General features: G+C 36.4%; 1 protein-coding gene across 8 annotated transcripts in view; it reads left to right on the forward strand.

Moving 5' to 3' along the window:
* The window catches only part of ABI2 (abl interactor 2), a 139,722-nt gene that overhangs the window by 121,128 nt on the left and 5,841 nt on the right, over window positions 1–12,753 (forward strand). For 4 of the 8 annotated variants that reach the window (XM_039222597.1, XM_039222601.1, XM_039222598.1 and 1 more), the window contains 2 exons: window positions 1,280–1,366; window positions 5,421–5,594. In XM_039222597.1, coding sequence (XP_039078528.1) covers window positions 1,280–1,366; window positions 5,421–5,594 — 261 coding nt within the window. The remainder of the gene's footprint in view (window positions 1–1,279; window positions 1,367–5,420; window positions 5,595–12,753) is intronic. The other 4 variants (XM_039222599.1, XM_039222603.1, XM_039222600.1 and 1 more) reach the window with 1 other exon arrangement.

The raw sequence follows: 12,753 nt of genomic DNA on the forward strand, positions 1-12,753 counted from the left end.
TTCTTCTAGTGCCTGCTCAGAGGTAATTTCTATGTTGCCTTCCTTACCACTATTCCACCCCTGTACCCCCGTCACCATCACACCACACCATTACCACTGCTGCCTCTTGCACAAACATTGTTAAGGTTATTTTTTTTGTCTTTTATTCCCAATTAGAATGTGATCTCTTTGAGGGCATTGACTTTTATTCATCTTTTTAGTTGTATAATCTTTAATTTTTTTAACAATTTATTTTAATGTTTATTCATCATTGAGAGAGCACGAGCATGGGAGGGGCAGAGAGAAGGGGAGACACAGAATCTGAAACAGGCTCTCGGCTCCAAGCTGTCAGCACAGAGCCCAACACAGGGCTTAAACTCACAAACCATGAGATTATGACCTGAGCCAAAGTCGGACACTCAACCAACTGAGCCACCCAGGCACCCCTTAGTTGTACTAGTCTTAACTGTAATTTGGAGTTAATAAAGGTGTTCTCATTTTATACAAAGATGTATACCATACTTAATACCCATTCTGAAGGAAACTATAACTGTAGAATTAATCTTGGGCAATTTTGGGGCATGTATCTGGTTTATTTACATATGTTAAACATTTGTTAAAGGCTGACTAGTGCTAGGTGCTGTACCAGTGTTTGAGATAGACGGAAAGACACCTTGGGGAGGAGAGAATGAATTGAATGAGGCCAGTGTTTTTTTATATGAATTGGGATTATGAAAAATTACAAGGACTCAGACTTTTTAGAATGGTTTTGATACTGGTGTCTTAGCAAAGTGCTTACTGCTTATTAGAAAGTCAGTAAATACTTGTTTAGTTAATGAATGAAGAAGCAATTAATAATTTGTTACTGAAGTAATGAAAAGTATAAATTTAGGCTGTTGGGTTGCAGTGGTTTTTTTTTTCTTGTATTGATGAATATTTAAACTTGTAACCTTTAAAATCCTGAGAACCAAATTATTCATGATAATCTGAAGAAATTCTTTCTTTGAGAAGACATGTTAGTGATATGACCAGATCAGTTTGCCATTACGTGTTAGAACACGTATATATCTGTATATAATAAATGGCTGTTGCAAGTTTTGAAACTTTCTTAAAACTCCCCTAATACTTTGTACTTTTTTGTGTTAATGGATGACCCTTAAAAGAAGATCTTTAAGATAGCTTATAAAATATTGGTACATAGTGGTTTCCCTCCTTACATGTTTGTTTTATTGTATTATCCTTTCCTTTTAATGTAACTCGCCCTTACCCCTTATCCTCCACACCTTTTTTGTTTTTGCAGTATCTCTTGCTCCTCCTCCTCCCTCCATCCTACAGGTAACTCCTCAGTTACCTTTAATGGGATTTGTGGCCAGAGTCCAAGAAAATAGTAAGTTTATGTCTTCTTTATGCTGTAGATCAGATTATAGGCATAAAATGTCTTTTATATATGATTGGCTGAATAGTCATTCATTCGCTAATACTTCAAATATTTGAGTATTATGAACAAGTCACTGTGTGAGTAGCTAGTGTGAATGAGAAAATAAGATGAAGTTCTTTACTTTCAGATAATTTAAACTGGTAGTGAAGATAATACAAAAGTAAAATAGAGTACATGGAAGAACAGAAAGACCACACCTAACCAAGGAGATGGTCTTTAGTCCTCAGATATCCCATCTTTTTCTCTGGGTTGCTCAAGCACGTAGTAGCCTAGTTTCCTATTACTGGAGTTATAGTGTATTATGGCCAGCTTGAGAATCTTCCCGTCTTGGGATTCCAGGTGTAAAAATGGCCATGCCATGGTAGTTCTCAGGGGACCAAAATTGCCAGACTGTCTTCCAAAAGACCTCATAGATTGGCAGTGAATTTACATTGGTCTGTGGTCTAGTGTTGAGCCATGCAGGATCAGATAACTAATTTTATTGACATATTCAGTCTTCTCCTACGGGAGCATTAAGGAAGCTTAGGAGACTGATGTCTACAAAGCAGGAGGCCTGTATCAACATTCAGTGAGGAATTGCTGGTAAAGAGACCATTGAACATAGTCCATATGATAGATGAATTCTCTTTTTGTGAGCAGTCTACACAAGGAGCCCACATCACAATTGTAAGGTTGCATGATGAGCATGGAATCTGAATGAGGGGAATTACATTAATGAAAATGTTAATGCTGTCAGTATGAAGGAGCCCAGTGTATGCATCTCATAACAGGGATGGTCTCACCAGTAGGGTAGGAATATTAGCACTCTGTTACTTAGGATTCCTACTTCTTTGGAAATGGGCATTGCCAGTTCTAGAATGTAAGCTGTTAGGAGAGCAGGAATTTTTGGTTGTTCTGTTGCCTGGCCATTTCCCCAGCACTTAGAGAAGCATCTGACACAGTCCTGGTGTGTGTTTGTTTGTTTGTTTTTTTGTGCTTCCATAGCTAACTAAATGCCCCCTTTTTATAAACACAGTTCTTTGTTGTATTTTAACTGGTTATAATCCAGTCTTACTTGCCTGAGGGCTTGGTATCTCTTTCAGGTGCCTTTGCATCTGTTTGCTAGCTTCTGAAAGAAAATAGTCTGTTTAACTTCTGTTTATTGGAAGGTAAACCCTGAGCAGCTCCGATGTTTATCATAGTGTGATTGCTTTTTGGGACAGTCTTTTCTTTCTTTCAATAATAATATGCATTTCTCACCTAAAAATGTATAAAAATAAAAATTTTATATGAGGTGAGCTGTGGCAAGTTTACAGACAGAGCAGGAGTTCTACATTCAAATGAATGTTGTTTTTTTCAAAACATTCACCTTGGAAAGATACATACCTATCTTGCAGTTATCTTCATTGTTTTCAGGTATAGTATTTTGAAGATACTCTGTGGTAGCAGATATTTAGTCTGTAATAAGATTGAGGTTTGGGAACAGTCGAATTATTGGAACCAGGTATACTGGGCTAAGTAGTGCAGCTATGATTCTGTTATTCTTCTTAAAATCCTTCTGTGGCTCCCCATTGCTCTTTGGATAGAATTCAAACTGTTGAAGGCCCTTCCTGCTTAGTCCTCTTCAACTTCCTCATGCCTTTTCCTACTGAACTTTGGGCAGTTTTTTGAAGAGCTCCTACTGTGTTATCTTTTTTTTGGTTTTGTTTTTTCTTTACATCTGATGTGAAATATCCACCTTCATCCTACCCTCTGGCCATTAACTCTTACTTAACTCTGAGATTCAGGAAGCCTTTCCTGACCTAGGTAAGAGTTTTGGTCTATTCCTTAGTTTTCCATAAAGACTTAAAGCACTTACCACACTTGATTATATGTAAAAATTTGCTTGTCCGTGTCTCTATGACTTCAGCCTCTTGTTCTGTCCTAGTGCTGAGTAGCTAGCCATAGTAAATTTTCAGTTGATGTTTGTTGAATGAGTTAATAATGAAACATGACTTTCAAGTTATCGAATTGATCTCTTCCCATAGTGTATCTTTTAAGATAATAGGCACTGAAGTTCAGATTCCTGCTTTCCACTTAATTTAGTGCAGGAGTACTTAATCCTGGAAAACCAGTTTCCACATCCATAAAATGAGGATTAAAAACACCACCTCCCAAGGTAAAGATTAAATGAAATAGTGTATTATATAAAGTGCTAGCTGACTAATTGGAACATTTTAAGTAAAAAAACGCTAGCTTATGTTAGTCTCATTACACTAACTCTGAGTCATTATAAGAAAAGGTAAAAAATGAGCAGTGGCAGAATCTTTGAGTAATTTTCTAGTATAATTTCTCAAGGTGATTGTTTTGAAAGACAGTGTTCCTTTGGATCTTTGTTTTTGTGTAATTGTTTAAAATCAATTTCTTTACCGTATTAATGCAAATAGGTTATATTGTTTATATTGTTGATTCTTACCCCAACCATATGCAGTTTGTCATAAAACATATGCTGAATCACATATCTATATTTTTTGCTTATTCAAAAAACCCGCTAGTACTAAAAGAATTTTTCTTTTTGTTTTGAGACAGAGTATGTTAGTAAGGGAGAGGAGCAGAGGGACAGAGAGAGAATATTAACCATGTTCCATGCTCAGCATGGAGCTTGATGCAGGGCTTGATCCCACGGCCCTGGGATCATGATCTGAGATGAAATCAGCAGTTGGACGCTCAACCAACTGAGCCACCCTGGCACCCTGCACCCACAAAGAATTACTTTTTATTTTTTTAAATTCTAAGGATTTTTAAAGTTTGTTTATTCTTGAGAGGGGTGGGGAGGGGCAGAGAGAAAGGAGAGAAAATCCCAAGCAGGCTATGCACTGTTAGTGTGGAGCCCAGCATGGGGCTCGAACTCACAAACTGTGTGATCATGACTTGAGCCATAATCAAGAGTTGACTCCTTAACCAACTGAACTACTCAGGTGTCCCCAAGAATTATTTTTAATAAGTAAAGTTTTGAAGTGCATAAATTGGATAGGTTGGGAAATAGAGAGGCAGCAGGTGGGAGAATACTGGAATAGGACAGAATATGATGATATTATCATTATCCTGTGGCTAATGATGTGGCTTAACCTCACCAGATATCAGCAGTCTTCTCAAATTCATTTGATTGAATCAGTAGATGAAAGATAGAAAGTAAACAAGATTGCTCAGAAGATTTCACAGGAACAATACTGATACCTCATAATAAGAATTAGTAAATAAAATTGGGTAGCTGATAAATGCAGCTTTACTCAGTTTATTTTGTTGAGCTGTGCTTATTTATTTATGAGGCATTTTGAAAGCTTTGAGTTCCCTGAGTTTGGATATAATCTTTTAGATGTTACTACATGCTGATACCTGAGCAGTGGAAGCAGATCTCTACAAGGAGATTTTTAAATCACTCTTGGATATTTAGCTTAAAGAAAGAAATTCTGTATCATAAATTAGTTTGAATTATTGAAACTCTATATATAAAAAATAGCAAACACAAGCATCTTCATGGATGAAGTTATCCAATCTTGTGATTTCCATCCCACTAATTTGGTAAAATGCTATTGAAAAAATTGAGAGGAATGTAGATTACTAATATTTGATTATTCACTGGTACATTCTAATCTATTATAAATTAAATATGGTTATAAATGTCCAAATTAGTAATGTTTCTGATAACCACCACTCCTTTGATACAATGTAAAGCCAAACTATATTGTATTTATCTCTTTCTTCGAAAAAGAGGATTATGTATTAGTATAAACAAGTTCCAAGAGGTTCATTTAATAGTAATTGTTTTGGCTAAACTCATCAGCCCTGACCCAAAGGGAGGAGAAAGTCATGCTTGGAGATTTGGAACATTATAGTTGGTGGGGAGCCTTCCCTTGCCCACTCAGTTTTTGAAAGAGCATGATTTTCAAGTCTAGATTTATATACTATGTACATAGAAGCTTGGATAGGAAATTTTGAACTTGGCATAACATGTCGTTTTGTTATCAGCTTGATACATTCTTAGTTTCAGATACACCACCTCCACCACCGCCTGTGGAAGAACCAGTCTTTGATGAATCCCCCCCTCCACCTCCTCCCCCAGAAGATTATGAAGAAGAAGAAGCAGCTGTGGTCGAGTATAGTGATCCTTATGCTGAAGAAGACCCACCGTGGGCTCCAAGGTCTTACTTGGAAAAGGGTAAGTTTCAGAGGGGTATCTAGAGGGATGGGAAGAAACCTCTATATAGAAATGGAATTTACTGGTACTGAAGATATTCTTATTTTCTACTGAGAGTTAAAGTTTTGCTTGTATAAGCTGTGCAACATTCTTATTTAGTTTACAAGATTCATGGCTTTTGAAAGTCACACTAATAGAATTCTGTGACTATTTGACTTTATATTGTTTATTGTTGTTACTGAACATGCTTTTTTATGAGTGGTTTCTTTTGTAAGACAAAAATTTTAAAAATAGAGCTTTTCTGAAATGCCTCAGGAAGAGGATAGTTTTTCCAAATTATTCCTGATAGAAGATACCCCCATGCTTTTGTGGTATCTTCTATCAGATATTTTAGTTTAAGCATCTTCATATGAAACTTCTTCCAAACAGTAATGGTTTCTCAGTTTCTTTGCAAAGTAGCATTTGGCATTTGTTTTAGTGAAAAGTTTCTCTAAATTTATTAGGTAATAGTGACATGACACTTCTGGGACACAGGCTTCCAAATCTCACCAAGACTTAGTAGCTCAGAAAAAATTTGTGCTATCTTGAAATTTTCTGTTAAGGAAATCAAAGCTACTGACTTGCTGGTTTTAAAAATTGACCACATTAGAATCACCTGGGGAGCTTACGTTAACAGATAGTGGACTTCCACTTTTGGCCAAGATAAAGCAACAGTAATCAGGGTTTTACCTACCCTCCTAAAACAGGAATGAATCCAGAAAAAAAAAAAAATGATTTTCAGACATTGGATAATAAGCAGTGGTAAACTATGAGAAAGAACTCAAGGTAAACCTTTGATTGTCCTAGCTTGCTTAACTTGGGGAAGTTTCTGGGCCATAGTCCAAGGAGGTGGAACCCATACAGAGTCTGGAGATATCACTGCATAGACAAGAAAGAGATCAGAGTCTTAGGAGGCCACAGAGTAGAAGTAGTTACACAAAGATAGAGGACAGAGCCCTGGAGATCTGCAGAAGGGTCTCCTTAAGGTTTGATTATTGAATTCTGATCTGTGCATGTGTGTGAAGAAACTACCTGAGATTGTAGAAAGAACAACCAAAAATGAAGTATGCAAAAAAAAAAAAAAAAATCATTCAGAATAACAAGCCTGGGAACAATTCATGCTCTTGAATCAGCCAGAATAGAAAGACCTTGTAATACACAAGGTGTAGAGAAGAGGCCTCAAAACTCTATCCCCTTGGTGATGGGTCTAAATTATCCCTAGACTAAAGTTCGCTGTGGACTGCCCTAACAACTGCTTAAATGCAGACCTTGAAAGCATCCAGCTGATTTCAGGTAACTTAATTGATCTCCAGAACAAAATCCAACATTGTTCAAAAAAGTCAAGAAATCCAGTGCACCACAAAGTAATATCCACAGTGTCCAGCATCCAATCAAAAATTATAAAATATGTGGGGAAAAAAAAAAAGTCATAACTAAAAGAAGTCAGTCAATAGAAACAAACCTAAAATGACTGAGATGGTGGAATTAATAGACAAGGAGTGTTGTATAGCTATCACAAAAAATATTACAAATGCTACATATGTCCAAGAAGATAAAAGAAAACATAAACATGAGATAGAAGTAGGATATCTTTACAAAAAGAGGGAAACCCTTATAGAATTTCTGGAGATGAAAAATCACAGTATCTGACATGATACTTTAGAAGAAAAAATCAGCAACTTTAATGATATGACAGTAGAAACTATCCAAAATGAGACATGGAGAAAACCCAAAAACAGAGCAACAGATATGTAGGACAGTATGAATTAATCTTGTGGCGCCTGGGTGGCTCAGTCGGTTAAGCGTCCGACTTTGGCTCAGGTCATGATCTCACAGTTCGTGGGTTCAAGCCCTGCATCAGGCTCTGTGCTGACAACTCAGAGCCTGGATCCTTTTTCGGATTCTGTGTCTCCCTTTCTCTCTCTGCTCCTCCCCCACTCATGCTGTGTTTCTCTCTGTTGCAGTAATAATAAACATTTAAAAAAAGTGAAATAATATTCATTTGCAGATATGATCTTATGTGTATAGAAAATTCCCAAAGCAATCTACAAAAAAAGCTGGTAGAACTAAAAGGAGAGCTTATTAGCAAGATTGTAGGCTCCAAAGTCAATGTGAAAAATGAACTGGATTTTTATATGCTAGCAACAAATACTTGTAGATTGAAATTTACAAAACTACCTTTTGTAGTAACATCAAAAATATGAAATATGTAAGGATAACTTTAATAAAATATATGTAAGACCTATTCAGTAAAAATTGTAAAACATGAAGAGAAATTAATACAGGCCTTAAGTAAATTGAGAGATACATTATGTTCTTTGATCATTATTGTTTAAAGACTGGCTTTCTCCAAATTGAGCTGGAAATTTAATGCAATTCCAATAAAAATTCCACCAGCCATTCTTATGGAATTTGACAAGGGGATTCTGATAGTTACATAGAAAAGCAAGAGATCTAGCAGAATAAAAACCATTTTTTTTTTTAAAAACAAACTAATGTTGTAAGATTTAAACTAAGGCTACAGTAGTATTCAAGATAGTGTGGTACTGATGTTAAGTATAGAAATATAAATCAATAGAATATAGAATCCAGAAAAAGATCCACATATATTGTTTGACAAAGGTACAAGGTAATTCAGTGGGGAAAAGGATAGTGTTTTCAATAAATATGCTAAAACAGTTGACTATCCATCACCTGGGGAGCTTATATTAACAAATAGCAGACTTCCACTTCTGGCCAAGGTAGAGCAACAGTAATCAGATTTATCCTACCTAAAAACAGTTGGGAATGAACCCACAAAAATTTTTATATATGGGGAAGTAAAGATAAAAAGTTAATGTTCATGTACTTTTTACCCTTACTTTACACAAAAATTCACTTGAATTGTATATTTTAAACCTAATGTAAAACCTAAGCTATACAACTTCTGGAGAAAAACACAGGAGAAAATCTTTGTGTTCTGGGATTAGGAAAAATGTAGAGTGTATAAAAACATGAAGCTTAAAAGAAAAAATTGATTTTCATTAAACTTTTCTTCAAAGATGCTGTAAATGAAATGACAAGGCAAGCCTAGACTAGGAAGAATTTTTGCTAAATAACTCAGTAAGGAGGCAGACAACTTGAGAAAAAGAATTTGAACATACTTCACCAGTTAGATACATGAATTGCAAATAAGCACATGAGAAGATGCTTAACATTATTAGTCACTAGGGAATTGCAAATTAAAGCTACAGTGAACCAAACTAAATACCACTACAAGCCCTCTAGAATGGCTGCAGTTAGAAACACTGACAATACTAAGTGTTGGAAAAAGTGTGGTGAAACTGCAGCTGTTAGGCACTGCTAGTAAGAGTGCAGCATGTTTCAGCTACTTTGAGAAACAGCTGGCAGTTTATGAAGTTAGACATACACATGCCAATCTGGTTTGGCAGTCCCTTCCTACATATTAAGAGGAGTGAAGGTCTGTTTTCACACAAGACTTGAACTCAAATGTTCATAAATGCTTTATTCGTAATAGCTAAAACCTGGAAACAACCCACATGTCTTTCAACTAGTGAATAGATAAATTAGTTGCGAGATATCCATCTGTTCACTGGAATACTGTTCAGCAATGAAAAGAAACAGATTTACTAATACAAGCAACAATATGGATGGATTTCATGCATTATACTAATGAGAGAATCTAGACACTAACGACTCCTAATTTCATGATTCCATTTAAATGAAATCTAGATCAGTAGCTTCCCAGGTGAGGAAAACTACATAGGGGCAAAAGGAAACCTTGGGGTCATGGGCATGTTCTTATGATTGTGGTGGTGGTTATATATTTGTCATGTATACAAGTGCATACATTGGCCAAAATCATCGAACTCTTTAGTTAAGTGGTTGTATTTTGTGTCTAAAGTATACCTTTATAAAGCTGTTTTTAAGAAAAACAAATGAGCCCAAGGCACTTAACTAGGGTGTGGCTTTGCACATTGACATTTTACAAACTCCTAACGTGATTTTAACACTGTCCTAGATAAAGTGATGACAGTTTTCAGCTCTGAAAAACCAGCTCAGTTATTCCTTGAGAACCCCATAACGAAGGGTTTTGCTTTCTGAAAGTTTACTCCTCAGTGAACATGTAAAACTCTGGAGAAATTTTCAGAGAGGAAAATTAGTTGTTTTCAGTCCAAGTAACCCTTTAAAGTTTAAAAGAATATGCCTGAATTGTTCCCTAAGATGTTTTTCCAAAGTTTAATTTATCTGATAAGTTCATATCTTTTAAAACATGAAAATCAGTTAAGCTCTTTTTTACTCTTTGTGGCAAAACAAAAATAACAAACTATACTTAGCTTGTGGTTGGTTTTTTTTGGATTGTGCATCAACATTAAGGCTACTGCCTAATGACTCATTTTGTTATCTTAGACCTTAGGGCCTGGTTCTCAACCCTGGCAGCACTTAAAATGTCTGCACCTCCAGACCTATGAAATCAGAATCCATGGGCACAGAACCCAGGCACCAGAATTTTTTAAAGTTCTTCCAATAATTCCAAGGTTGAGAACCACTGCCATAGGAGGTGGTTTATTTTAACCCTTGATTACTGCCTATACCAGCCAAATGGAGATAATGTGTATATGTAAGTATCTTAATTTAACTTGGGCAAAGAACAGATGTTTTCTTTATTTTATTAAGGTTTATTTATTTTGAGAGAGAGCAAGCGAGGATGTGCATATGTGCAAGCAGGGGATGGGCAGAGACAGGGAGAGAGAGAATCCCAAGCAGGCTCCCCACTATCAGCACAGAGCTCCACACGGGTTCAGTCTTACCACCATAAGATCATGACCTGAGTTGAAATGAAGAGTCAGATGCTTAACTAACTGAGGCACCCAAGTGCCCCAAGAACAGATATTTTCATGTATTTATTATATGCCTGGCATAATACAAGACTTATTACCTTAGAAAGACAATTGGTCTCCCCATTTTGCAAACTAAAAAATTGAGGTTCAGAAATTATATAACAGAAAAATGTTAGTGTTTCAGAAAAGGCAGTATATCATAATAGCTATTAATGGTAATAAAAGAAGCTAACACTTATGTAGATAACAGTTACTTATAAACAAGGTCCTGGGCTATGTATTGTATGTGCATTGCTTCATTTCATAGAACAATGTTAGGTTGTTTTGAGGTGTTAGCACTATTGTAATTCCCATTATACATTTGAGTAAAAAGAAGCTTAGGAAAGTTCAGTGTGTTATGTAAATATGTAAGTGTTAGAGCTGGGATTTGAACTAGGTGGCATAAACCTACAGCCCTCATTCATTCATTCATTCATTCATTCATTCATTTTAGAGAGAGAGAGCGAGAGCACGCGTGAGCGACCGCGGGGTAGAGGGCAGAAGGAAAATCTTAAGTAGGCTCTGAGTATGATCTCAGCTGAAATCAAGAGTTGGAAATCATGAGTGCCTGGGTGGCTCAGTTGGTTAAGTGTCCATCTCTTGATTTCGGCCTAGGTCATGATCTCAGTTTGTGAGTTCAAGCCCCATGTCAGGCTCTGCACTGACAGCGTGGAGCCTGCTTTGGATTCTCCCCTTCTCTGTGCTCCTCCCCTACTCACACTTTCTAAATAAACAAACTTAAAAAGGATTTGGATGCTCAACCAACAGAGCCACCCAGGTACCCCTGGAGCCCACATTCTTAACCACTCACTGTTGTAAGCTTGATCTTAGACCTGGACTCTTAGCTATACTTGACTTTGATATATCTTGACTCTTAGCTATACTATTTAATAGGGTTAAATTCTTCCTGGGAGACTTCAACCTGTTTGTCAGTGTCCATTTTCTATTCCTTCCTTCTAACAAGCCATCTGTTCTTGTGTTCTTCAGCTCGGTGATATAACTTCTTGTTAGAAGTGTGAACAACGTATGGTAATTTATCAGACAATTTTTCCATCCTCACAAGACTGTGACAGTCTCTTGTCTTCTTCATCTTTGTATCTCTAGAAATTAGCATGGATGCTCCATTAATGATTGTCAGAAAGTAAATAGTGCCATTAATTCTATCTGGGGATTCCAAAAAGCTGCTCAGAGAACATGGCATTTGTGGTGTGTCTCAGGCAAAGAAGAAAGATAGGAAGGGCCATCCAGACAGAGGGAATCCTCTTGAGTGAAAGGGTGAGGTGGTTTGGGATATGGTGAGTAGTGTCACCTGCAACATGGGTGAGTTTCGGGGAGAGGGTGGAGTAGGAATGTAGAAAGGGAAGTAAATTGGGATTAGTGGTGGGAAGCCTTGAATACCACCGGCCTGAGATGTTTGCATTTTTTTTTTCTTTTTAAAAAATCTAATGGTGGAGGGAAATTGTGAGAGATTTTTAAGCAGGTTACTAATAAGTTTCCATGAAAGTTATATTTTAACTTTAGGAAAAAAATCTGATAATAGTGTAGCGTACATTAGACAGAAAAATAGGAATTGGGAAGACATAAGCAAGAGATAGGGCCTCAACTGAGGCAGTGGTGCTGAAATCTTGTTTACATAAATAAGTAGATGCAAATAGAAGTATTTTTATGTGGCACTGTCACTTCGATTTTTTAACTCAAGAGTTATTTACCAAAAGTCAAATAATGTTGTCTTTGAAAATTATGTTTGTGTGTCAGCTGATAACTCCAGTATAGAATTTCTTAAATTTTGTTAAAAGCAAAGGAAGGGGAGTAATTTGCAAGTAGGTTGGGTTAATCAGTGGAGTAATTCTTTAATACCATACCAGTATCTTGAATTGTTCCTTTGGTACCCAGAGCTGTTTGTACTTTAAGGTGGTCCACAATTTCTCTTTAAGTAGGAGAAAGATAAATAGGAAATGAGAACTATTATGACTGATGTATGATTGAAAGTAGTGTTTCTATCAGATCAGTTTTAGGAAGTAGTTTTTTAAAATTCTAGTATCGTTGACATACAATATTAGCTACTGGTGTAAAGAAGCAATATGTTTTGAGAATCTAGAAAGTCTCTATAAAATTATCTATCACTCATACAGCTTAGAAAATCTTCAGGTACAGCCAGTGATAATGTGTATTTTTAAAGACTGCTGCCCTGACTAGGGCAGTGACTATGATGATGGAGACAAGTATTTGGATTTGAGAGATTTAGGAAGTAGAATTAACAG

The sequence above is a fragment of the Hyaena hyaena genome, unplaced genomic scaffold (assembly GCF_003009895.1).
Source record: "Hyaena hyaena isolate Hyena2069 unplaced genomic scaffold, ASM300989v1 scaffold_1166, whole genome shotgun sequence".
NCBI classification, from domain to species: domain Eukaryota; kingdom Metazoa; phylum Chordata; class Mammalia; order Carnivora; family Hyaenidae; genus Hyaena; species Hyaena hyaena.